This window comes from Pelodiscus sinensis, chromosome 3 (genome assembly GCF_052426305.1).
Source record: "Pelodiscus sinensis isolate ZL-2025 chromosome 3, ASM5242630v1, whole genome shotgun sequence".
NCBI lineage: Eukaryota > Metazoa > Chordata > Testudines > Trionychidae > Pelodiscus > Pelodiscus sinensis.
This window is the reverse complement of record NC_143054.1, coordinates 93,919,358-93,945,419: the sequence shown is the minus strand read 5'-3', so window position 1 is coordinate 93,945,419 and position 26,062 is coordinate 93,919,358. Positions and strand designations below refer to the sequence as shown.

Sequence of the window (26,062 nt, the reverse complement as noted above, 5' to 3'; positions counted from 1 at the left end):
TGCCAAGAAAGAAAGAGGTTAAAAGTTCATTAAAATTCTGTTTAACTGCACTCTCTCAGCTGCTTTATTCCCTGGGAGATTCAAAGCCCCACCGGCTCCTTCTCCCATCTCCTGATTATAAGTGTCATACTGGTCCAGCCAGGGACCAGACACAATAGTTAGTTGTGATTTTTGTGACCAATCACAATTAGTCAGCACACAGCTCAGATTTTAAATCTCAAGTAGGTATGCTCACAACCGTCAATTCAATAAATAAATATTAGGAAATCATGATCTGCTCAGTGGCATTCTGTCAGAGGGAATAAAGAAAAAACTTGTCCAACAGAATTTTCCACTACACGTTATTTGCTCAGCACAAAGGCTCCAATTGTATAATTGAGAGAACACAGGCAGACTGGTGCACCCATACAGAGCCCCATGGACTTCACTAGGGCTCTTTGACAGGGCAGTTGTTAGCACATGTTCTGTCCATTGTAGAATCTAGGCCTTTATGTGTGTTAAATCCATGAGGAGTGTTGCAAATGGGCAATAACTATGAATTGAATGTGGAGATGAAATATGAGGGTAATATATTCTGACTCTCTGGAGCAGCAAGAGAACGGTCAGGCTAGAACATCCTGGACATCCTGGAGCCCAGAAGATAGAGATTTAGGATAATTAAGATGAGAAGTGGATCACGCATCAGAATTTTGGCAGCATCAAGATAAGTAGGAGTTCCGCCAGTGTTCCAAAGTTGGCTGTGGCAGAACTAAACACAATTGCAGTCAAGGGTCCTCTACAATTTCTGGCCTTGAGATAAAAGTTAAGGTCTGAATTAGGAAGAATAATGGAGCAGTCAGAAGTATGAGTGTCCAAGATAATAATGGTCTTTCAGCCAAGTGTGCTTTCCCAAGTAATTGTACCTACTGGAGATGGGCTGGAAAAGCTGCATGTATCTAGCTAAGCAATGGTCTCATTTGATTTTCTTCCTATCTATATCATTTTTGAAGTGAGATGAGCTTCTGCAAATTCCTTTAGGCCTTCTTTCTAGATTAGTATTACTAGCCCCAGCAAAAAGCAAAAGCATTTGGCATGAAACAAGACTCTAAGCCCTAAATATCATATATAAGAAAAAGAGAGCTGACAAGCAAATGCCTAGAGTGTCTGTGTAAATGGCATATTGTTTGTAGTTTTGTGAAGCAGAGCATCTTGGTGTTTGAAAGCACTTCCTTAGAGGCATGGCTTTTGAAGACTTTTGTGCACCAAACTACCCCAAGACATGCTTTTCTTAGTTTAGCAGACGCATATGTAGGGGCATGTACTGAGGGTGCATTAGTGAGCTTGTATGAACATATGCATGTTTTGAGAGCATGTGTATGTTACTCCTGTAACCTTCCACAAGACTGCGCAAAAGGGGAAAAAAAGCTGAACTGCACTCATGCAAAGAACCAAGGGGGAGTGGGAATCTAGCTACACTCAGGCAATGACTACACTAATGACAAGTCTACAGTATATTAAACCAGCAAAGTGTTCACACTCTATAACGTAGTAATCATTTTGTGGGGTCTAAAGCATCAGCTTTGAACACTATCAAATATAGTATATCTGCCATTTTTTAATTAGAGTAACTAAACAAGGGATCAAACCAGATTTACAGAAGAGGCATTCTGGAATCAAATGGCATGATTTGCAAATAACTAAGGAACTTTATTATTACAATTTTCAATTATAATAAGAACCACCACCACCTAACACTACAAGACTGGCATTCGCAACTTGAAATTTCAAGCAGCAATTTCTCATTTGATCCAGAGTCCAAGAGAAAGTGAATCTATGAAACAGGTTGGCTCAAGTGGATATGTTGTATCAATAGGCTGTTCCAACAGATTGTAGCATTATCACAGGTGATTTGCACTGAGATAAATCTCTCAGCTCCACATGTATACTCACCTCACAGGAGGTACCACTGTACCCTGGAGGACACTGACAAACCTCCACAGCCGACGCCAAATCTCTGCCAGTTGAATAACGATCAGCAACTTCAAGGCTAACTCCACTCAACCTGAGATTAGATTAACAAAAATAAAATGGTTAACTCACAGACCAAGTATAGAAGGCAGATCAGTACGCTTGAATGCAACTAAAAGTGAATGGGGAGATTCTGCGTGCTGTTCTCATTTACTTGCTTAAATATAGGAAGGTATTCACTGTCTCAAATTCTCTAGCCTAATGGCAGAAGGCATGTAACTATTTCTGTTCATCATGTGAAGAAGAGTATGGTCAGCACAAACTTGAAAATTCACAATACTGTAGGAGGAAGGCTATTCTTGGCATGCAAGTTGCATGCTTTAGCTTCAATTACAAATGTACATATAAATAGCCTGCTTGTCGCAAATGAAGTAGCAAAGAATTTTACACCATAAAATCACTTTCTCCTGCTTAAAACATTACATTACTGAGCTTTGATTATGGGGTCTTTTGCTTCTGAAGATTTGCCCTTTTGAAAAAAAGATGTCAACTTTTCAGCTCTGTAAAGGAGGAATTCTAAACCTTACACATGAGAAAAATAATATCCTATCATTAGTTCCAGTTCTCCATATGTCACAAAAAGAGAAGAGAGAGGCACAGGAAGTTTCTATTGTTTCCATAATCTTGCAGCAGAAAACTGAAAAAAAATGTTAAGTCTACCTTTCTTGAAATTGTTTTGGTGCTGCAGCAATTTGGCTGATATTTATCTCAGCAGCAACTAACCCTAAAGCCCTACACTAGTAACTTTCTTTCAGTTCCTTTGAAAAAATTAAAGAGTCACATAATCAATATTCACTGTACCGAGTCAGAGAAAATGCTACAATCTTCCAGTGCCCTACATAAATAATTTGGCTGAATGTTACATATTATTTTTATTATTTAAGATGACGTTCAATCAAAAATGTATAAATCAGCAAATCAAGTAAGTACCGTCATCACATCTGACAGCTATTTTAATAATAATTTTAGTTCTAAGTGACCCCATCTTCTTGCATGCTGCAAAAGACTGCAAATCTTTTGATGAGTCTTGGAGGGGAGGGAAGTTGTGGAATGTCCATCATTGGAGATTTTTAAGAGTAGGTTAGAAAAAAAAAACACGTGTCAGGGATTATCTAGATGGTGCTCATGGGCATCTGGTAGCCTAGGAGGTGGAAGGCTTTGCCTTCCCAAACCTCCAGGCATGGCCCCACCCACACTCTGCCCCCAGAACACCTGCTGTAGGCATTCTGGGGGCAGAGTGTGGCTACCCCCAGCACTCTGTCTCCCTGTGCTCCGGGGTGGGAGGCTGGAACCGTGCAGCCTCCTCCTCCCCAGTGCTTGGGTCTGGGGAGGCTGGGGTATGCACACTTGCCTCCTCCACTTCTTTCCCCTGCTTGTGGTGGTGAGGTGCACGTACTCAGTGCACTGCCCTGCCTCCTCTCCTCCCTGTGGTGGAGGGTGTGGCCTCAGCAGAGGGGGCAAGGCTGTAGGTGGGGCTGAGGGCCTGCCTTCTCCAGTCCTAGCTGCACCGACCATCCATGACTGGTGCTTAGTCCCCATGAGTGCAGAGTACTGGAACTGATGACCTCTCAAGGTTCCTTCCAGTTCTAATATTCTGTCATTCTATGATTCTATACATCCCTGCTGTGCCCTGTTCCAGAGCTATCCCTCTGATAGTTAGCAGGCTGAGATTTGTGGGGTTAATTCCCAGCCAGGGCTCAGAGAATAGATATATATGGGAAGTCACAGAATTTCCCTCAAATATGGACTTGTGGACCCATTGGCCTGACTGGAGGTGCCCCCTACCTCTAATATAGAAGTCAAACTACAGCTATGATTCAGAAGTATTACATTTGAATTGGTGAGATACAAGCCTTAAAGGATGCCTTGGTTCCTAGAGATTGTTGAAAACTTTCCACTGAAATGCATTTTAAAAAGAGAATGGCTTTTTGACACAATGCCAATTCTTGTGAAAAAAAATCAATGTTCACTAAAATACTAAAAATTATTTTGTTTTCAAACAAGCAAGTTTGGTATTTTGCCAAAAACTGGAAAAAATACATTGATTTGGAAAAATATGAAAACTCCACACAGACACACAGTAAAATCCCCCCAACCAGCTATACAGGCAGTCCCCGACTTATGTCGGATCCGCACTTATGAACGGGGCTTTTCTCGCCCCGGAACTCATGGGCGGCGGGTCGCCACCCGTGTCCTCCGGGGCGAGAAAAGCTTCTCCCGGTCTCCCTGGTCTGCTGGGGGGGGGGTCCAGCAAAGCCGCTGGACCCCCCCAGCAGACCAGGGACACCCGAGCAAAGCCGCCCAGGCATCTGTGCTTTTTCTTTTTGTGCAAGAAATGTTTGTGCGCGGCGTTTGGCCAGGAGCAAAGCCGCCCAGGCAGCGGGACCCCCGCCACCTGGGCGGCTTTGCTCCTGTCCCCCTGGTCTGCTGGGGGGGTCCAGCAAAGCCGCTGGACCCCCCCAGCAGACCAGGGACACCTGAGCAAAGCCGCCGCCTAGGAGGCTTTGCTCGTTTGCCCGGGAGCAAAGCTGCCCAGGCGGCAGCTTTGCTCAGGTGTCCCTGGTCTGCTGGGGGGGTCCAGCGGCTTTGCTGGACCCCCCCCCCCCCAGCAGACCAGGGAGACAGGAGAAAAGCCGCACAGGCGGCATCCCACCGCCTGTGCAGCTTTGCGCGGGGGCAAAGGAGCAAAGCCACACGGGCGGCGGGGTCCCTCCGCCGGTGTGGCTTTGCTCGGGTCTCCCTGGTCTGCTGGGGGGGAGAGGGAGCAGCTAGTGCGCCCCCTGCGCCCCCAGCAGACCAGGCTTTTGTTGCGGGACGCCTCGGGTAGAGCAGCTGAGGTGCTGCCGGGTTGGTCCTGTGGGAACGTACCAGGCAGTGCCCCAGCTGTTCTGTCCCAGGCTCCAGATTCAGCAGCTGTTGAAACTGATCAGGCTGATTCCAGGAAGCTGGGGGCAGAGCAACTCTGCCTCTGGCTTCCTGTAGTCAGCCCCTGGTCAGTTTCAGTGGCAGCAGCTGAATCTGGAGCCAGTTCCGACTTACATACAAATTCAACTTAAGAACAAACCTATAGTCCCTATCTTGTACGTAACCCGGGGACTGCCTGTATATGGATGGATGGCTGGCAGAGAGAAAGAAAGGAACAGATGAAAAAAAAGAAGTGGCGAGGGAAGGGAAGAGAGCTACAAGAAGCCAAAACAGGGAGCCTGGGGAAACATGAGGTACTCCGTGTGGTCGGTCTCTAAGGGAGTTATGTTTTGCCAGAGTTTGAGTTTATTCCATAGGTGAAATGCTCATCTGGAGACTTATGCCAAATCGGAGTAAATTCAGAAAAAACCAAGAACCCCTGCAATAAAACTTAACCCAGAGAGCGTGAGCTGATTTCACATCTGATTCTCCAATAAGTTCCCTCTCTCCTTTGTTATTCCACTCTGCCCGCCCCACAACAAAGCAGTTATACAGTTACCTTTTTTGAGTTCTACTTTCCATGAACAATCGCTAGTCTATTGGACATTAAAGAAATATGACTGAAATGCTAAAAAAATGCACAAAACAAATGAGAGGATTAGAAAGACCCATAAACTAAAAAAAATTGAAATATTGAATCTCATTTGCCTATTGACTATTTTGGTCAGCTCTCAGCTCTGCGTAATATAATTTAGAACAATGAGAAACTGTTACACAGAGACATTTCACCTAACATTATTCCACATTTGTATTCACTGAAGAGTTCCAATTTTCATTAGGTTCTGCTGGTTGCTAAATGGGATTTTAATGTGTTTAACAGTTTTTAGTGTTAAACAGTTACTCATTGAAGAAAGCTGCAGCGCATTTTTTCCACTTCATTGTTGTAATTTCTATTCCTCAGTGCCATTCCGCATTCATTAAAATACATAATACTGGCAGTAATGGAGCACTGGATCCTGGAGATACATGAACAATCTGAGATTCGACATCTAGACCAAATATTTAAGCTGACTGTTACTGTCAGCAGGCAACTGCTGACTTCTAAATACAAATAAGATTAAAAAGAAAGGGAGACAGTTCAGGCAGTATCAGCATAGTTTACTGCCTGCTAAGGCAGGCATCTGAATTACATCAGCCATGTAAAGAACATGAGGAACTGACCTGAGCATTGTTCATTTGTCTTTTAGCTGATTCTGTATACTTAGGGGACCCCAGAGCTTTGCCTTTCCCATCCTCCTCTCCTCTGTATCATTGATGAGTCTATTTCAGATTGCAAGTAATATATTGTCTTTATCAGGATTTCTACAGCTGCTTTCTAGTCCCCATCTCAGGCTATACCACATTGACATTAGCTGTAATGGCAAATATTAACAGCGAAGAATCAAACTCTATTACTACAGGCTTCCTTGGAACAGAATCTGAACAATGGCGGATTAAGTGACACGACACAACAGAGGTTTTCAGTTCTGCCTAGCTACAGTATATACACTTTAAAAGTTCAATCAGTTTGAAAGATACCACCAGATTGAACAGTCTCCCAATTTAGGCAGAAAAGCAACAATCACTTCCAAGACGTCTGCTGCATTTCACTCTTCTCCTCTCTAAGGCTATGTCTATTCTACCAGGTTATTTCAAAATACGTTACTTCGAAATAGTTATTTCAGGAGTTATTTCAAAATAAGCTTATACCTCTTCACAAACAGGAGTTAGTATTTCAAAATAACAGACTTGGTAGTGTAGATGCTCGCCTAGTTATTTCAAAATAATACCCCAGTGCAGCCCTAAATGGGCTTATTTAGATTTTAATTTGAGGACACTTCCTAATTAAAAACTAGAGTAACAATTGCATCCCTACCTGTAAAAGATTTCACAAGACGTTCTAGATTAAATGCTGTTGCTAATGGGTAAGTCTACACTGCAACACTATTTCAAAATAACTAGTGCTATTCCAAAATAACTTAGTCTGCGACTATACAGCTGGCAGTTATTTCGAAATAGTGTCAAAATACTATCAAACTGGCGGACTTCTTACTCTGATGCCTATAACCTGCATTGTACGAGGAATAAGGGAAGCTGGAGGAAGAGTGCTCTATTTTGAAATAAGTATGTAGACGCTCCCAATTTCGAAATAAGATACGTAACTGACCTAGCTCAATTTGCTTAGCTTATTTCGAGTTAAGCCCTGCAGTGTAAATGCATCCTAAGTCAAGGGTACAACATTACAAGTTAATAGGAAGTACTGTGCCTTCAAATTATTATTAATTATTCATTATTATTATTATTATTATTATTGCTGTTTTATCCTCCTGTCAGGAGTGGGGATGAACTTCTGGTTCAGGCTGAGGCTGACTGGGATTCAGAACACTGGAGTTTAATTCTCAGTTCTCTATGACTTTGTGCAACTCATTTAATCTCTCTGTGGAGAGATTCTCAAACACAAACGATCACATCACCCTTGAAAATCCTTGCAGATGTGAAGTCATTAGCAGGCTGAAATTTGCTCTATTTAAAAAAACTGGGTAATAAAGGTAGAGAATTTCTGCTGCTGTTTTAAGGTAGAAATTACTCACTAGAAAAACCTAAAAACCCTCAAATGCTTACCAGAGGAGTGGGACCTCTGCATCTCTGTCACACACCCCAAGGAACATTTTCCACACATGCATTTTCTTTTTTTCACACTCCTAGTATTGGGGCTACATGAGATTTCTGGGGAAGTCTGATTTCCTTCATAATCCATCAAAATTAGTCTTTAAGCAACCAGAAGAGTCACTGCTGACTGGTACAAAGCACATAGATGCTTCAAGCTATTTCCCTATACTCCCAAGATTTGTAGGGCCAGGGGAACAAGAATAAAATTAATGTTTAGCCAAATCCTTTATGGAGAGAACAGAATATTATACATTTATTTTAATGTGCAAAATTATTATTGAGTGTTCAACCAATTGAGAATTGCATTAGGTATTTTGCAAAGATAGTAAAGAGCATTACCACTTAGCCCCGGGGCCTATAGTGTTTTATTAGAATGAAATGGAATCTAACAGAAAATAACAGATTTACCAACCACTTCTTTGTGTGCAAGGGAGTCTGTACCATCAGCATCTTAATTACAGAGACCATGGGTGAAATCTTAACAAAACTGCCATAGATTTCAGTAGGAGCCTGGATTCTACACCATGTCTTTATCTGTATTGTACAGCACTGAGCACCCTGACTTCTACACCTGCACTGAGTAAACCATGATAATCAAAGAGTCTTCAGAGTTTTAATGCATTTGCACAATACTGATGATGCTACAAACAAACACAAAAAGCTACTTCAAACCACACAGATTTACCAGCCACTGTGGAAGGGGTTTTGTACCATCAGTACTGATTAGGAGTCTGTCTATGGTGATCGCAGGCAGTATATCCCCAAGATGGTGAGAATAATGGACTGAGAGTAACTCAAAGTCATTTTTCAGCCAGAGACAATACAAATAGAGAATATTCTAAATAACTAATAGCTACTTGATATCATAGCCCTTGTGGTACCTGTATTTCCAACTACAATCCCATTGCAACTGGAGGAAAACTGCCATGAACCTATAAAACACTTTAGGGATTTTTATGTTGCCCCATCCATGTATTCCCCTATTGAACTTCCCTGCAGGTACTTCTCAGCATTTCCATGAAACTTCATTTCATTTTTCCATGAAACTCCAATATGCTCCAAAATACAATGAACCATCTTAGCAAAAAAGGGTCTTCTTTACAGGGGAAGTAATGTGATCTAGTGGATAGCGCACCATATTGGGAATCAGGAGTCCTAAGTTCTGACTAGGGATGTCAGTGTGTAGCCGACTACCTGATTAACCGATAAGCCTGGTGTGACGGGGAGCTACCAGCCTGCACTTTAGAATCCCCTTTGCCGGCCATGTACGGGGCGCAGCGAGCTGGGTATGCCGGGGCACTACTGCCCTGCACTTGAAAATTCTCCGCGCCGGCCATGCACGGAGGGCAGCAAGATGGGGTTGGCGCATGTGCGGCATGCTCATGTGCTGCCAAACAGCTAGCTGAGGGCGGCGCCCGGGAAAACAACGGAGGGGGTGGGGGGGGGAGTGATGTGGGCAAGGGGGCAGGGTTCGGAGGGGAGGAGAAAAGAGGGTGGCATTCACCAGAAGGGGGAAGGATGCCGAACTGGAACGAGGGGTATTTAAAAGGAAGGTGGGAGAAGGCGGGGAGGGGAGAGGAAGCAGACCAGGGTAGGGCATTTACGGATGGCCAGCGGGCTGGTGTGTTTCGGCGGGAAGCCCCTCCAGCTGGACAAGACCACATCAGGTCTGTGTCCTTAGGACCCTGGGCTGGGGTCCATGAGTGAGGGCGAGCCCGGACCCTCCTCTACCCACCGCCCAGAGCGGCATTACGAGACTACGTCCCAACTTGATTTGAACTAGCCCAAATCACAACTGAGAAAGGCAAGCGCTGGGCAGGCATGGCGTGGGTCGAACTTCAGGACTCGCGAAACGGGTGATGGTTAAGACAGATAAATAAAAACACCAGGTAACAAACTTTACACCTGGGCTTATCAGTTAATCTTGTTGACTACACATATTTACTCCCCCCTTGCTGCTTCTGTATTAGAGGTAGCAAGGGAGGGGGGAGCGGGCTTCAAAGGGGGATAGCCGCCCATGAGCACTGGATCTGCCTGTCCCCTCTACCTCCACCCTGTTGCCTCTGATAGAGAGGCAGCAGCATGGAGGGCAATCAAGAGCCTGTACACATGGGGAATCAACTTTCAAGCAGGCTCCCCTCGCGTGCCAGCTCCACGGACCTACCTTCCTGCCTCTCCACCCCTTGCTGCCTTCTATAGTGGCTTGAGGGATTTAGTTTCAAAACTGGTATTTATTTGCTTTCAAATAATTTGTCATGTTTCAGCTGGATACTACTTGAATGATTAAGTTTTCAACTCCCTAAATAAAGGTGTGAAATAAAATATTGGAAATGCTACCATGCTTCCACATACTGTGTCTAGGAACGTGTTCTAGTGCAGCGATGCACAACCTGTGGCTGTCTTCCTGGGGAGTCACAGCACCATGACAGCCGCCAATTGTGTTTTCCCAGCTCGGCGCCCGACGTATGTGCAGCGGGGGCGGGGAGAGTGGCAGGGGAGTGGCTTTAAATTAAAGGGGACAACAAAATGTTCCCGGCGCCTTTTTTTTTTGGCTTGACAAAAATTTTCCCGGCCTTCGGGGTCGTGAATTAAACAACGTTGAGCACTACTGTTCCATTGGAACAGGGGAACACAGAGATTTTGATTATTCTCCTCCTTCAGATAATAGTTCATTCAAGACAGGTAATCATAGGAGTGGAGTCAGCTCCTTCTTCCTCCAGTTGGTTTAGATAACAGAAGTGACTGGTTTGTGGGTTAGTCTATACTGTGTAAATGATAATCTGTGATTGGAAAACCACTATGCAACAGAATCACTTCCAGAACCAAGTTTTACAAACACAATTCAAGTCACTGAGCAACAGTGTATTAACAAATGATAAACCTACAGTATCAGGAACCTGGATGCCTTTTGGTCCACCTGTAGTGTCCACTAATGCACTAATAGAAATTTCAAATCCAAAGCCAGCTTTATAGACTGAACCAGATTTTTGTGGGCAATGTAGACTACACAGCGCAGCCAGCTAGATGGGATTGCCACTGTGCTGGCTCATATAAAGCCCCTCCGCGCACATATCACTCATTGTATAGAAAGAGATCAGAAGACTTCAAATTAAACTATTCATTTTAAGAAGACCAGACAGTAGAATAATCTGACATAAATCAGGTGGAAAGTTTTGGGATTAGCTACTTGTAGATACAATACTGATTTAAAAAAAATCCTTCTAGCTATATTTTGTCAATTTAGTTGTTATTCATTTTGAGAGCTAAAGGATCCCTCTCTGATGCATAGTCTGAACATCCTATTCTTTAAATGAGGAACCAAAAATTACGATCTTCCTCTCATACCCAAGGCATCTCAGAACTATGAGCCATCAGCATCACTCATCTACAAGGGAACTGCACTGCCACAGAATAGATCTATTTGTAGAATTGTGATTCACTCTTTATCCACAGGATTTCACTTCTCTGTTTGCCAGCAGAAGCCAAAAAAAATCAGAATAGAAAAATGCAGACTATTTGCAAATATTAAGACTTAAATAAATGCTAGAGGTTTAATTGAGAAAAAACTACACTAAGCATCCATTTAAATTACAACAACCTCAGCCCTGCACAAATTGAAATAAAAGCATATATAAGAGGGGCTGCAAAACATGTAATTCCGACATCTACCTGTAGATGGCATCCATCCCATTGCTGTATGTGGCTCTTATGAGAAGCCTTTTTATATTTGCCAGCGCAGTCATGAATTCCCTTTTGCTGACTAGAGAGTCAGTGCCATGTTTAGTAAATTTGTCTGGTTTCAGCACAACCTCTCCAGTGTGTTCTTCAAATGGATGCAGGTGAATGCCCTCTTCTGAAGTGCTGATTCTTAAGCCAGCTCCCTAGAAAGAGCAACGTGTTAGGGAGACAATGAAATATTTAAAAGGGGTAGAAAAATGCTGTATTGTTGAAGATATTTAGTATAAAGAAGAACCGGAAAACATATTTGATAAGAACAGTCTATACCAGGAATGCACTGGATTTACAATGTTCCTGACATGAGCTTTGTTGCAGAAAATCAGTGCAGGCAAAGTCCAAGTAATCCAATTGGAAACCAGTGGCATAGCTTTTCATGGGCCAGAGAAAATCCATATAACCCACTGCAGCATAGCATATATGTTATTATATAGTATGGATGTCTGGAGTGTTATACTGGTTTAAAGTGTCTACAAGTGCTATTTCAGTCTACTATTGTATTGTATTTCCTCACTTTTCTTGTTCGTTGCTACATGTGTAGTAAATCTACAATATTTTCTAACATTGGTAGCTGCAGAGGCTCCTTTGGGTACTTAGTCTTGTCTAGGCAGTTTTAAATCATTAAGGTATGATCTTTATTTGTTGCTGTTGGCTGCTGGTACACCTTTATATGTCAATTTTGATTGCTCACTTTTGGATACTAATTAGCCTTCAGTGTTCACAGAAGAGAAGGACAAAACTTGTCACTGAAAATAGAAATACTTTACCTCTATGATGATATCAGAATGCAATATTGTTTGAACAGCTTCTTCCTGCCCTGTGAGGTCATAGGAGATGGTAAATTTCAGATGCCCTCCAGCAGCTGTTATCTACAATAAACCAAGAATGATGCTTATTACATGATAGGAAATGTGCCTTTAACCATTCTGGGTTACTCTTTTCCTATGGCAATATTTCCAGGAAACAGATTTCCAGTGTAGTGAAAGGAGATGTGAATGATCTAGTGCCTAGGGCAGGAAATCCTTAGGAAACATTGGAACCTCCATGTCCCAAGCAAGAGTGGATTCACTTTCACCTAGTGATATTTTCCCCATAGAAAGGTCACACCTTCCCTCCCTCCCCCTCAAAAAATGCAATAAAACACAAGCTGCAGCAGTTCCTCAGAAACAGCTTTGAAATCTATTCAAATACATCTTCCTTTAAATTGCATTATAGAAGGCTAAGAACTGTTTCAAAGATTGGTTTTGAATATGTTTCAGCTATTTTAGCCCCCATCTGATCTTTGCCTCCTTATGAATCAACAGACAGGCTTTTGCGCAGTCCCCCGATCCAGGACTAGGATTCCTAGATACAACCAGAATACAAACAACAATAAACAATAATAATAATTAATAATGAATATAGCAGCTCCTGTTCAGATGCAAAATATATCAATAAAGGCAAGCTGGCATACAGGAAAGACAGTTTTGCTTTCATATCAATTGTAATCTAAAATTGAGAAATGTAATAATCAGTCCTTATGCAGTCAATCAAAGGAAAGCTATAGTTCTTTATCTCAGCCTGTGTCACTTGCGAAAATAAGAGGCTGAAAACCTCAGGTCATATTGCATCTTTTCAATATTTTCCTATCCTGTTTTTGCACCCAAATTCAGAGCTGTGACTATAACCTACCAGAGAAAAATCACAATGTATATAGATTATTTTTAGGACAGGAATAAAAATTGCTGTCATGAATGACAGAGTTCACTGCAAATACAGCAGCTTTGCTTTGCTTATTGCACCAACACATTGCACATGAAGCAGTTTAAAAATATATATTAAAAAGTCTGTTTTGTATTCCAGTGTAACATGTGGGCCTCTTCTGAGATGAACACGCTACAACTGCAAGCTCCCTGCCCTTTCAATCCATGTTGCTGACCACAAAGCAATCTTATGAGTATTCTGCAGGGAGAAGAACAGTATGATTATTCTTAAGGCTGATCCAAGGGAACAATGTGCTGTATTCTATCATTCATCATACTGTATGTTTTGCACAGTGTGTTTGCACACATGTAACAGAAAGCAAAGGGCTCTCATATTTCTGTGTGCACAGTATTTAAAAAAAAGAAAAATCAATCTCCTTATTTAAGATACAGCAATCAGCTAATTTTAGATCATATATGAAAGTATAAAAAGTTTATGGATTTAGGATATATAGTTAGTAGCCATGTGAAAACTACATGAATCTCCCAGGATTCATCAGCAACCAAAAGTTTGGATATGTATCCAAACGTTATCCAAACCAGTTGGGTCAACAAAACTACCTCTAACCTCTGGTGACATCAAAAACACTTAAAAAGCCCAGCTTCTAATGCAGTGCTTTGGCACTCTGCTTCTAGTCCTGATTAAACCTGCAGGGATCTAGGAGAATGAAAAGCAATAGGAAGGCAAAGATAGTCAAGCTTTATTCAACCTCAGAAAGGGTCTAAGTCAGGTCAGTTCTTATTTTGTCTACTCTTCTAATTAAATTTCAGAAAGGGTCTGAACACAGTCAGTTCTTATTTCCCCTAGTTAACCCGTTGCTTTTTTAGCTGGCACAGATAACAAACACATGACTGTAATAAAAACTCCAAGTGGTCATCCCTCCCACACATCGTGCCACCATATCTTGTGTGGGGCAACTATGCTTACAAGCGCTTTTTTGGAAATGTCACCATAATGGTAGCATGGGAAGGCCAGCGTTTCAAAGTTTTATGCAGTGTTGCTGTAGCTGCATTTTAATCCCAGGATATTAGCGAGACAATGTAGGTGAGTTAATATCTTTTATTGGAGCAATTGATGTTGTCTCAGAACAGAAATTGGTCAAATAAAAGATACTACCTCATCCACCATGTCTCTCTAATGTTTCAACATGGCACATGACAGGTCCTTTGGTCAGATCTGGAAGTGTATTTTACCTAGGATTCTATATAATACTGAAGTGGTTAACTATGCAACTGAATTCTCACAATATGACAGAAGTTATCACTTATATTTGCCATTGTTTCTGAATGTACTTGCCTTCCTCTGTTCCAATCTGTGTTTTGCTACAATTTAGGTCACTGGTAAACATGAATTTGGTGATCTTGTCTTTGTCCAGTGTCAACTATCTTCATTTTGGAAGGGAACTTCTGTTTTTTATTCAGGTCTTTCTATGAATTACCCTTATAGCATCTGGGCAATTTATTAACAGGAATAGACAACGTGGATTCACCAAGAGCAAGTCATGCCTGACCAACCTGACTGCCTTCTGTGATGAAGTAATTGTTTCTGTGGGTATGGGGAAGGTGATGGACATGATATACCTTGATTTTAGCAAACCTTTTGATACATTCTCCCATGGTATTTTTGCCAGCAAGTTAAAGAAGAATGGATTGGATAGACTGTAAGGTGAATAGAAAGCTAGCTAGTTTGTCAGGCTCAACGAATAGTGATCAACAGCTCAACGTCTGGTTGGTAGCCCATACCAAGCAGAGTACCACAAGGGTCAATTATAGGGCCAGTTTTGTTCAACATCTTTATTAATGACCTGGATAAGAGGATGGATTGCATTCATCAGCAAGTTTGCAGATGACACTAAGCTAAAGGGAGAGGTAGCTATGTTGGAGGGTAGGGATAGGATCCAGAGTGATGTAGGCAAACTGGAGGATTGGGCCAAAATAAATCTGATGAAGTTCAACAAGGACAAGTGCAGAGTCTTTCACTTGGGATGGAAGAATCCCAAGTGCTGCTACAGGCTGAGGATGACTGGTTAAGCAGCAGTTCAGCATAAAAGGACCTTGGTATTACACTGGATGGGAAGCAGAATAGGAGTCAACACTGTGCCTTTGTACCAGGAAAGGTACCAGCAAATTGGGGTGCATTTATAGCTTTGGCTAGGCCATACCTCCTTCCATCCTCCTATTGATTACTCTCAACTGAGAATCACCTACCAGTGATCTTAAACAATTAAGTTCCAGATACAGTCAGCAGGAGAAATACAATAGATCTTAACTTCTACAGCAGCATGAATTTCAATGCTGGACCATTAGGGATTCCGAATATTTTCCAACACACACTTTCAATTTTATGTGAAGTAAACAAGAAAGTTAAGAAGAACATGGCACCAGCATTTAAAGTGGTCTGAAAGTAGAAAGAGGGCCATATCATTTTTTTGCAGAAATGAGAAGAATATCACACCTGCCTATCCATCTGTCCCCTATCAATTTTACCCCCACATCTGTTCTGCTCTCTAGCTCGCCATCATTTCTGCCCCATGCTCCCTATGAATTCTGAACTCATGTCTGTTCTGCCCCTGCCCCACCCCCACCCATTCCTCTGCTCCTCCAGCTGCTGGTATGGCTCCTTCCTCCAGATTCCCCACTTAGGGTTTCTAGTAGGTTCTTCTCTTTATCCTAGGGAGTGGGGTAGTTTGTTCCTGTGGCTGGCCAAGTGGACCAGCTTTGTGTTTTGTGTCCTGTGGAACCACGTTCCTGTCTTCTTGCTGGTCAGACCCTAACTAAGCCAGGCGCCTTCCTTTTATCCTCCCTCCAAGCCTTGGCTGCAAGTATTGGCTGCAGGTAAAATGGGGTGGGGATAGCTTGGCCAAAAGGCTTTGTTTAACCCTTGTGATGCCAGGCCCTCCTCTCTTCACTCCCTCACAGTGACAAATACACAGATCACTGAGGCAAGCAGGGCTGCTTAAAAAAAATTAGCAAGAATTTCCACATAATTCTTATCACCATTTTTCATGAAAGTTCAAAACTATGTAAGCATGAATGGGACTACTCATGTGCTTAAAATTAAGAGTTTTGATTAACTGGGACCCATCAGAGAATGCAGATATAACAAATGATGGCACAAGACCTCCCCATTTCTTCTTACACATCACCATGACTTCTATCTTATCTGGCATAAACATAGGCCTACCTCTGTCTGACATTGTTGACAGGGAAGACTAGAGAAGCCAGATTCAAGAAAAGGAGATGTACAGCTAAGTACAGCCACATATTCTTGGCATTGCATACCATTTTCTTCCTCAGCACAATACTGTACATCAACACTGAACAGGAAGGATAACACAATAGAACCATGGGGATCCCAACAAGTTTGAAGCCAGGGAAAGAACAAATATTCTAGCAACATTTTCATTATTCCCATTACTTCCCTGCAAAAAAGCTCTTATGTATATCCCCACATGTAGCAACAGAGGCAAAAAGAAGTCTTATTTCTCTCCTAAAATGTTCATATCTATTTACTGATCAGTCGATAGCTCTCGCTTCCAATGTTGGCAAGAACATGTATCAGTAGCACATATCACAGGTTAATGTGATTTGACACATTTTCCTGTCTTTGCTGAAGAGCAATTCAAGGAGGCTGTGTCTACACTGGCCACATAACCCGTAATAGCTATGGAAATGAGAGAAGTCAGAATAGGGAAATGCGCGGGGGATTTAAATATCCCCCGCGGGATTTAAATAAACATAGCCACCGCTTTTTTCCGGCTTGGGGAAAAGCCAGAAAAGAGCGTCCAGACTGGCGCGATCCTCCGGAATTCCAGAGGATCTCTTATTCCTACTTGCAAGTAGGCTTTTCCCCAAGCCGGAAAAAAGCGGTGGCCATGTTTATTTAAATCCCGCGGGGGATATTTAAATCCCCCACGCATTTCCCTATTCTGACTTCTCTCATTTCCATAGCTATTACGGGTTATGTGGCCAGTGTAGACACAGCCGGACAAAAATAAGAGGAATGAAGCTAGTCAGCATTCAGGTGCTTTATCTAAGCTCTGTAGAAGAAGGCTGCACAGCACCAGTCCACGCTATGCCCGAAGGTAGCTAGTACTGCAAGTCTTTTGTTACCATGAGTATCAAGTTCAGCCAATTAAAATTAAAAAAAAACAGAAGAATCTGCTTTCCATGTGCACTTTTCTTAATTTTGCCTGGAGGGGAAGAAACAGCATATTTACAAGTAACTTTACAATTATGGTGTAATATAACCTGATGTCACCAGAAATAATATGTTACATATGCAACACACTGCATCAGGGATTTAATGAGGCAGGCAGATTTTCCCATATGTATGGTAATAGCAAAGGTAGTATTGCAGTCAGATCACAAAATATCTTCTTGAAAAAGAAGTCTGTGAAGAATAAGAAAGGGGAATAGAGAAGGGAAAAATTAAACAAGAAGAAAACTTTTCTACGGACGAACCCTATAATCTTTCCTCTTCAGTTTATGCCAGATGATGAGTTAAGTCTTTATTCTGCAAGCTCACTAATGTTACACTGAATTCCACATAAACTTGCAGTGCTTAGCATCCCCAGGAATAACTCAGCAAGTTGCAGGATCATGTCCTAAGTTATATTGCAACTGAAAAATACTTTATGAGACTGTTTAATGTTTCAGGCAGGCTCACTCAGTAAGCAAATGTTCAGATACTGTAGTTATTTAGTAGCTCTCATTCATGAAAAAATAAGTGACTCTGAAATTTGATTCAAAGACAGAAAACTTGAAATAAAAGTTTCTACCTTCCATATTTAAGATTTCTAGAGCTAGTTGTTTTAAGTTTGTACTCTCTTGGTTTTCTCTTATGTCCAGATCTTTGATATACTTTTATTCTTTTGATACTTTTTTGTAATTGAGAATACTTTGTTATTGACTTAAAGTTTTAGGGTACATCTAGACCTACTTTCACTTTCGAAAGAAGATATGCAAATTTGGCGGTAATTTGCATATCTTCTTCCGATTGCTTTTTCGAAGGAGTTTTTTTCGAAACAGCAACCCTTTTTTCGAAGGAACCTGTAAATCTCAATTTTTGAGGAAGAAGGTTTAGATTGCTTGCTTTTTCGAAAAAATCTTTCAAAAAAGGAGCGGAAGAAGAGATGCAAATTACCACCAAATTTGCATATCTTCTTTCAAAAGTGAAAGTAAGTCTAGACATACCCTTAGAAGTAGAGTCCTATTATTGCTAACTATACCTTCAAGTTGGACAGAAATGAGACTGCCCCTCATTGGTCTGGATTGCACCCTTGAGTGTCATACAGGCCATTAAGGATGAAAAGGTCTAATTGCCAAATAATGGAGCAGCCATCATAGGGACATTATCTGAGATGGTGTCAAGGCTGTTCCCTACTCTGGCACTCCAAGTACAGAAGGTGGAGGCCTGCAAAAGACCTTAAATAACTTGCCTCTATAGGCTTCTGCTTACAAAGACTCCCCAAGGTCACAGATTCCCTGGCCTTGGGAGATAGCTGCCACCACCAAGTGAACCAAAACAAACAAACAAACAAAAAAAACCCTTTCTTCCTAGACTTAGAAAGGAAGCAGTTGGACTTCTTCTAGATGAATAACCACAAGCTCTTTTACCACATGAGAACTTGAAAAAGAAAAAAAAAACAGAAAGCAAAATGCAATCTCTGAGGGCTTACCTCTCAGTCTTAGGCTTGCATACCTCCTGCTACACCCTGCTAGGACACAATAATCAAATCAACTTATTAAAAAGGTTATTTTATTAAAAAACATAAGCTATACTTGATAAAGAATATTAGGAAGACAGTTGGCAGATATTATAAAACAACTAAGAACAGATTAAAACACAGAGAAAAATGGTATCTCTAGGTGCAGCTTAGATATTGTGGCAAGGTCCTAGCTCAGGTACCTCACCATGGTACATCTTCTTAATCCACAAGACCCTTTCTTGTGCAGTCACCTGTGTGTTTTATTGTCAGTTTCACATCACCTTCTAATTACAGAGCTTTGGTTTACAGCAAACTGAGCCAGCCTCTCCTCCTGCCTGGGGAGCACACTCAGCTATACCCTAGCTCCTCCCCTCTGCTTGGGGAGCACACTCAGCCATATCCTGGCTCTTTCTCTCAGTTCCTCTCTGGCTGCCTCATGTAGGCCTCTGGCTAAGGAGGCCCACAGCTGCTTCCATTAACCCTTCAGGCCCTGGCTTGCTCAACTAGCTGTAATTGGCCTTTTCAGCCAGGCTGTAGTGGCAGAGCTCTGAATTAGCCAGCAGTGTGTCACAATATAGCGAATGGGGGGTTCATGGATTTAACAGAGATGTTTAACCAAACAACAAAACAAAACAAAAAATAACCTGATTGTGACTAAATATACATTTTTCTACCTATTGATCTGTACTTTCAGGTTCAGTCCATTTCCATGCCCAGTGTTCCTTGTAGGCATGGTAGTTCTGCCTGGTTCAATTCATCTTGCTTTCCCCAGCTCCTAGCTTAAAACTCACACAAAGGAAACAGCAGGCAGGTACATCTTTCTATTTAAACTTAAACACTTTCTTTCATTGGCTCTCCTGGTTCCCTGTCAGCATCCCCTAGCTACCTGAGTTTAACCCTTTAGTTAGTGAATGCTGGCCAGCACTCATCTTATCCAACACAGATGGTCTAGCTTGTTACCTGGGGAAAAACATGTGCCAATTGGATAACAAATGTAAATTGGGTCTGTTTTGTTCCTGCAACTCAAAGGGAAGCTCATTTATATGAGCTTGTAATGAATCATTAGATGAGTTTAGATAGAGTGTCAGCTGTTCATTGTTTTAAAATAATTCTCTATAGTGTTTTGGTCTATTTGTTGTTAAACTTGTTTTGTTTTAAGAAGGCTGCTATTCACTATATCACTATGTACTGAACACCTGTGTTTCTTCCTTTCAGGAATCTGTGTGATTCCCACGGGGAAGAGACAGAGGGGTCCAGTCAGATCTTCACAGTAATAAGTGGTGCTGTTTAATGGGAGAAGAATTATGACTTTTCACCCTGAGATAGGTCAGGGCATGAAACCTGACATTTCAAGGAGAGTTAGACAGGGGACTGAGGTGCAATTAGCCCTGTAACTCTAACAATAATCTTTAGCAAACATTATATATCTTCAACACACTCACAATGAAAAGTTTAACATACAGTACATCACTTTCACTTCTTTCTACAGATAGATGTTTCAGGTCAGTTCCATAAAGTTTCCTTTGTTGATGAAAGTGAAAACGAACTAGGAAAACACAAAAAAGAATCTAAAGCCTTTCAGGAAAAGCACTGATAATAGTAATGTTGAATATAAAGCATATGTACCTTGTCCATGAGTGCAGTGGTGCATTTAGTAGTAAAACTCCTGCCTTACAATGGATTTCTTTCAGAGAGGCTTTATCTCTGACCTAATACAAGGGAGCAAGATACTTTAAAAAGGAGAAAGAAATTACTGCAGGGTAGTGGAATCGTGCTATGTATTCAGAGATTTCACCACTCACAGTACAAGGCTTTAGAAATGCATTGAATATACTCCAGGGTACAAGTGTAAAGTGGCAGAAGGGTGCATAAAACAACCTAACAGGTCTTTTTCATTTCAAATAATAATGATGCCATGATTATTACACAGACATTCTATTGACACTAATGCCATTACACAGATATAAAATGTAATAAATGAGAGGTATTGAATAAGCTACTAACAGATCTGTGTTCACTTTTACTGACATTGATCCCAATCTTTATTTCTGTAGCTGTGAAGGCCAAATTGCTCCTTCGTTTTAGACAACCAGCAACAAGAATAGTCATCAAAGCAGCATTTACATGTATTTTCTCAATGGTTAGAATTATTATTTATCAATTTGTATCTATTAGTAAGATTTTAAAATGTGACTAGGTAACATATTTTGCATGGTATACCTAAACTCTGAATTGGATTTCTGCTACCATCAATATATTAATTAGAACAATGTTTTGGTCAAGAGTTTGTCCAAATTGCTTCCAGAAAACCAATGTTTGGAAGGTGTCTGACACCTACCATTTGACATTAACAGAGTGGTAAGAGAAAATATTACTCATATTCAGTAAGATGTTTCTCTCCTTTATGCCTATGAAATTTCCATCATTTGTAATGATTCCAAGATATGGTACTTGAAAACTTGCTCAATACTCTTTGGTTCTGACAGTATCCTGGTAGCAGTATCTGCTACTAGATTGTCTTTATACACAATGGTGGGAGATACTGAAACCCCATTGTATACAATGACCCAGCATTGATTTTTTATGACATAGGTTTTAGCAAGTACAAAGACATCACATGTCACTACAGCAGTGGTAACAATGAAGATGAAATGCCCACAAAAATAACAGCACTCATGGTCCATGGGCTGCTTTTTTGATCCATAATCAACTGGCTCCTATGTAAGAGTGATGGGGTTTGACAAGTAGTGAGTGGACTGTATGCCATCTTAACAGACGGTATATCTTGACGTAAGTACAAAGAGTTTATGAATGTACCTCGGGTGGGATTACTTAATGCAGGATTCACAGATTGAAATATCTGTACATCTGTTTGTCCTGAGTTTACTTGCTGGCTGTGTCTAGACTGGCAAGTTTTTCCGCTAAAGCAGCTGCTCTTGCCACCTGTCTACACTGGCCGCTTGAATTTCCGGAAAAGCACTGATGATCGCCTGTAAAATCATCAGTGCTTTTCCGGAAAAACTATGCTGCTCCCGTTCGGGCAAAAGTCTTTTTCTGAAAGACTTTTGCCCAAAAGGGCCAGTGTGGACAGCATAGTTCTGTTTTCCAAAAAAAGCCCCGATCGTGAAAATGGCGATCGGGGCTTTTTTGCGGAAAACCGTGTCTAGATTGGCCACGGACGCTTTTCCGCAAAAAGTGCTTTTGCAGAAAAGCATCCTGCCAATCTAGACCCGCTTTTCCGAAAATGCTTTTAACGGAAAACTTTTCTGTTAAAAGCATTTTCGGAAATTCATGCTGGTGTAGACGTAGCCGCTATGTTTAAGGCAACATTCCATCATTAATCCAGCTCAGGTCTGAATGAATATGTTTTTAAGAAACAAAACCCAAATATAGACTGAAAACTCCTAAGGAAATTTTGTTTCATTTTGTTGATTCAATCTTCGCGTTGCACTTGGTCTGCATATACACGGAGAGAGAGAAGGGAGAAGAAAGGCATTCCAATTGGATCCTCACTGTTTTAAATCTATTCAAGTAGTATTATTCAGGAAAGAGAGTAACTAGTCTTTATTATCGTAGATAAGACTTGAATTTAAGTAGCATACATAAACTTTGTTAAGTGTTTGTATTAATGCTTCAGATAAAGGGGACAGCAGCAATGCCATGCTCTGTTTGAATAACTGTTTACTCCTGAATCATATTTTTTTCACTGTTTAAAATTTTTGCCTCCTATCAATATTTTCCCTAGGAAAGTGGTCTTCAGATTGTGCCAGGGAATTCACCTGCAACTACCACCAATCAATCTGTTGGGTGACAAACTACTTAAACTAATTTAGCATGATTAAAAGTTACCATTTAGTAGCCAACTTCCTTTAGTAGCCTGAATATAACTCTTTGATCAACATAGACTAGAAATTTCATGAGTCCAGGAAGTCCACTACTTCCTTTTTGAAATCACATCAGAAAAAAAATGATATAAGTTTGTTGTATTTTAATATTTCACTTCCAGGCCGACAGGTAGCTCAGAAGCAGAAATAACTCTTCCAAACTTCAGTAGTGATTGTTCAGGGTGAGTATTCATTTTATCAGAACTAGTTTTTCTATAGGAAGGTTCTATGCTGGGAAGGGTAAATATCAATTATAAAGAACATGACTGGGAACACATCCCTCTGTCCTACTCAAAAGATTTTTATGGCAAAACTAGATAACAAATTTTCACAAAACTGACTACATAAGTCCTTTTACACAATGCATATAGATACTAGACAAAGGACAACACTTTCAAGAATTCACAAGACCCCTTAATTTTTGCTGCTTCCCAACAGGGAAAGTAACACAGCCTCTGAATCTGTTTCTTCTGCTACTTTTCTCTTCTCTTTTTGAGTGAACATAGCTGATGAAGGGCAACTGCAAACCTAAGACAATGATATCTTCTATTCACAACACCTTTTATACCCATAAGGATAGTTTAGTTAACCTACCGCCTACAGGCCACTTGTGGCCTAATCAGCACATAGCTGCATCCCAGAGACATAATTAAGGTGCAATGGGAGGGAAACCTGCATCAGGTACAGAGCTGGCAGGATGTAAAAAAATGGGGCAGCACTGAATAGGGCCTAGTATCAGTCCTCCTACTCCCTACATGCACACAGATCAGTCCTAGTGACACTGGCAGCAGTCCAGGATGCTTACTTAGTATCTCCCGTCTCCGCAGGATCATGAGTCCATTGACTGGCTGGAGCAGGCTCCCTAGCGCTATGACCACAGCAGCAGCCGGGCAGGGTGGGCTGCACAGCTGAGCTATGTGCAATTGAGGGAGGAGACTAGCAAATGCAAGGAAACAGGTTGCAGGGGTTTAGGGCTGCAGGGAGGGGTTGCAGCCAGTGCAGGAGAGGGGCAGTCTTTAGGTTGGGGACTAGTGGCAGTCCTTGGTAGATCTGGGGGCAATTGCTGAGGCGTCTGGGTGCAGTCCCTGGGAGAGGATGTTTAGCCTTGGACAGGGTACCGTGTCTCTACAGGTCAAACACATTTCCCAGTCCAATGTTGGGGACTCTGCATATTGAGGGACAATCCCAGGAGCGTGGAGAAAGGGAGATGTTGACTGATTGGAAGACATCCCTGGATGAAGGGGAAGTCTGAGGAAAGGCTGGGGGGAGTCCCTGGCTGGGGCACTAGCTAATAGGATAAAGCCCCTGGATGAGTCCCTGGCAGCTTTCACTAGGCTGTGGTGGGGCAGCTTTCACTAGGCAGCTTTCACTAGGCAGTGCTCCCCATCTTTTGTTGACAGACTCTACAGCCACACTCTCTGGGCACTCAGCCGAGCTGCACAGCCAGCAGCAGAGTGGAAGGGAGGGTGGCAATAAACTATGCCATGCCACCCTTATAATAAATTAGTTAATTTTAATAATTAATTTTTTACTTATTTTGCTAATTTAAAATACTCTTAGAGTATTTTAAATTAGCAAAATTTGCCAGTGTTGAAATGAACGGTACTTGATCAATTTGAATCATATTGCTGTCACATAACAAATACTAAATCTTATTTTTCTGGTAGCTGTACAGGTAGCATAGACATTGTGTGGTTGCGACCCATATAGCAGACAGGCAGTTGCATATGAGACCCGTAAGGGTAAACAGGTTGAGAACTACTGGTTTAATTTCGATCCTTGTTCAGTCCTGGCTTCATTGATAAGAGTGCCCATTGGGGTCCCACCTGTAGTGGTGACTTTGTGTATACTAGAAAATGGGAAGAGCTCATCAGCCCCCTTGACACAAGTGACAGAAAGCCATGCATTCAGTCTCTTCCTAACAAGCAAGACTCAAACTGGACAGATAAAAGGCTCCATTTTCCATCACCAGTCCCCTAACCATTGCTCTGGTGTCTTCTTATATGTTTGGACAATGCCAAACACATCAGGAGTGTTACCCTAAAATGAGTACATCAAGAATGCTTATCTGTGCCGCATGCTGGCATGGGGATCCTCCTGTCCCATCTATGCTTGCTTCCTTCTGCAGAACTATTGAGACCCAGCCACTGGATCTATGGGCCATGCTGCCAGTGTTCCCTCTAAACTGCATGGCAGCACAGCTTCACAGGTGATTAATCAACTCTGCCCAGTCAGAGGCTGAGGGCTCACTGCTCGGAGCTGACTGACTGGGCAAGGCTGATTACTCATCTGTGCTGCTCCATCTTAGAGGGAACACTGCTTGCTATCTTGAGCAAGATTATCAAAATTCTTGTCTCATTTGGGCACCTTACATTTGAAACAGACAGCTTGTTACATGCAATACACATTAATTAAAAATCCTACAACTTTCTTTCAATTCAATGTGTCTGTCAAAATGAGAAACCTTCCTATGGAAAAAAATAAGTAATACAATAAGAAGTTTATTATATGAGGATTTTCTAAATTATACAGATAAATCCATCCGAATCTGACTTTTATTGAAATACTGCATAAAAACCACCAAGTCCCAATCCTACTTCCCAGCTATTCTTAAATGAATCACACTTTATCATTCATTGAAATAAAAAAAGACTCAACTTGTCTAAATTAAGCTCAACAATTTATTTTATCTAATACACATTTAATACAGCATCAAAGTGTGCAATGACCTAATGGAAGTTTGAGAAAACTTTGTGGCACCATCCGAGTATCTTGTCCATGGGGCATACAGGATTTGAAGAAACCATTTCTTCTCAGATCTGATTAACATGATCTCCATTCTGCCACCTTTATTCCTGCTGACTAATACCTTTCTCTGCAAGTAGTGCCACTGAAACCAATGGAACCAAACATGCGTTTTAACAGTTTTACCAAATACTGGGACTCTAGAGTCACCTTTGGTCTGACCCAGTATGACTGTTCTTATGTAGGGTTGCCAACTTTCTAATTTCAGAAAAACAAACACTTTTGCCTGCCCTTTGCCTCACCCCCCTCCATCCTTCTTCCCTCTGTCACTCACTCTCTCCCACCCTCACTCATACTTTTTGGGATACAGGAGGGAGTAAGGACTCTGGCTGGAGGTGGGGGTTCTGTGACAGGGCCAGAGATGAGAAGATTTATGGTGCAGGCAGGGGCTCTGGGCTAGGGCCAAGATGTTCAGAGTGTGGGTGCGGGGTGCAGATTCCAAGTTTGATTAAGCAAGACTCCTCATAAATCTAAGCACAATCTTATCATTACAGCAATATAATAAATATTTGTGCAAATAAAACAGAACAAAAAAATATCAAACACACAGATTTCTTCAGTGCAG

The 26,062-nt window shown here is 41.6% G+C and overlaps 1 protein-coding gene across 5 annotated transcripts in view; it reads right to left on the bottom strand.

The window, feature by feature from the left end:
* Nucleotides 1–26,062, bottom strand: part of LAMA2 (laminin subunit alpha 2) — a 503,865-nt gene that overhangs the window by 204,797 nt on the left and 273,006 nt on the right. For all 5 annotated transcript variants that reach the window (XM_075924139.2, XM_075924141.2, XM_075924140.2 and 2 more), the window contains exons 13-15: nt 12,123–12,224; nt 11,290–11,501; nt 1,930–2,041 (exon numbers count right to left, since the gene is read on the bottom strand). In XM_075924139.2, coding sequence (XP_075780254.2) covers nt 1,930–2,041; nt 11,290–11,501; nt 12,123–12,224 — 426 coding nt within the window. The remainder of the gene's footprint in view (nt 1–1,929; nt 2,042–11,289; nt 11,502–12,122; nt 12,225–26,062) is intronic.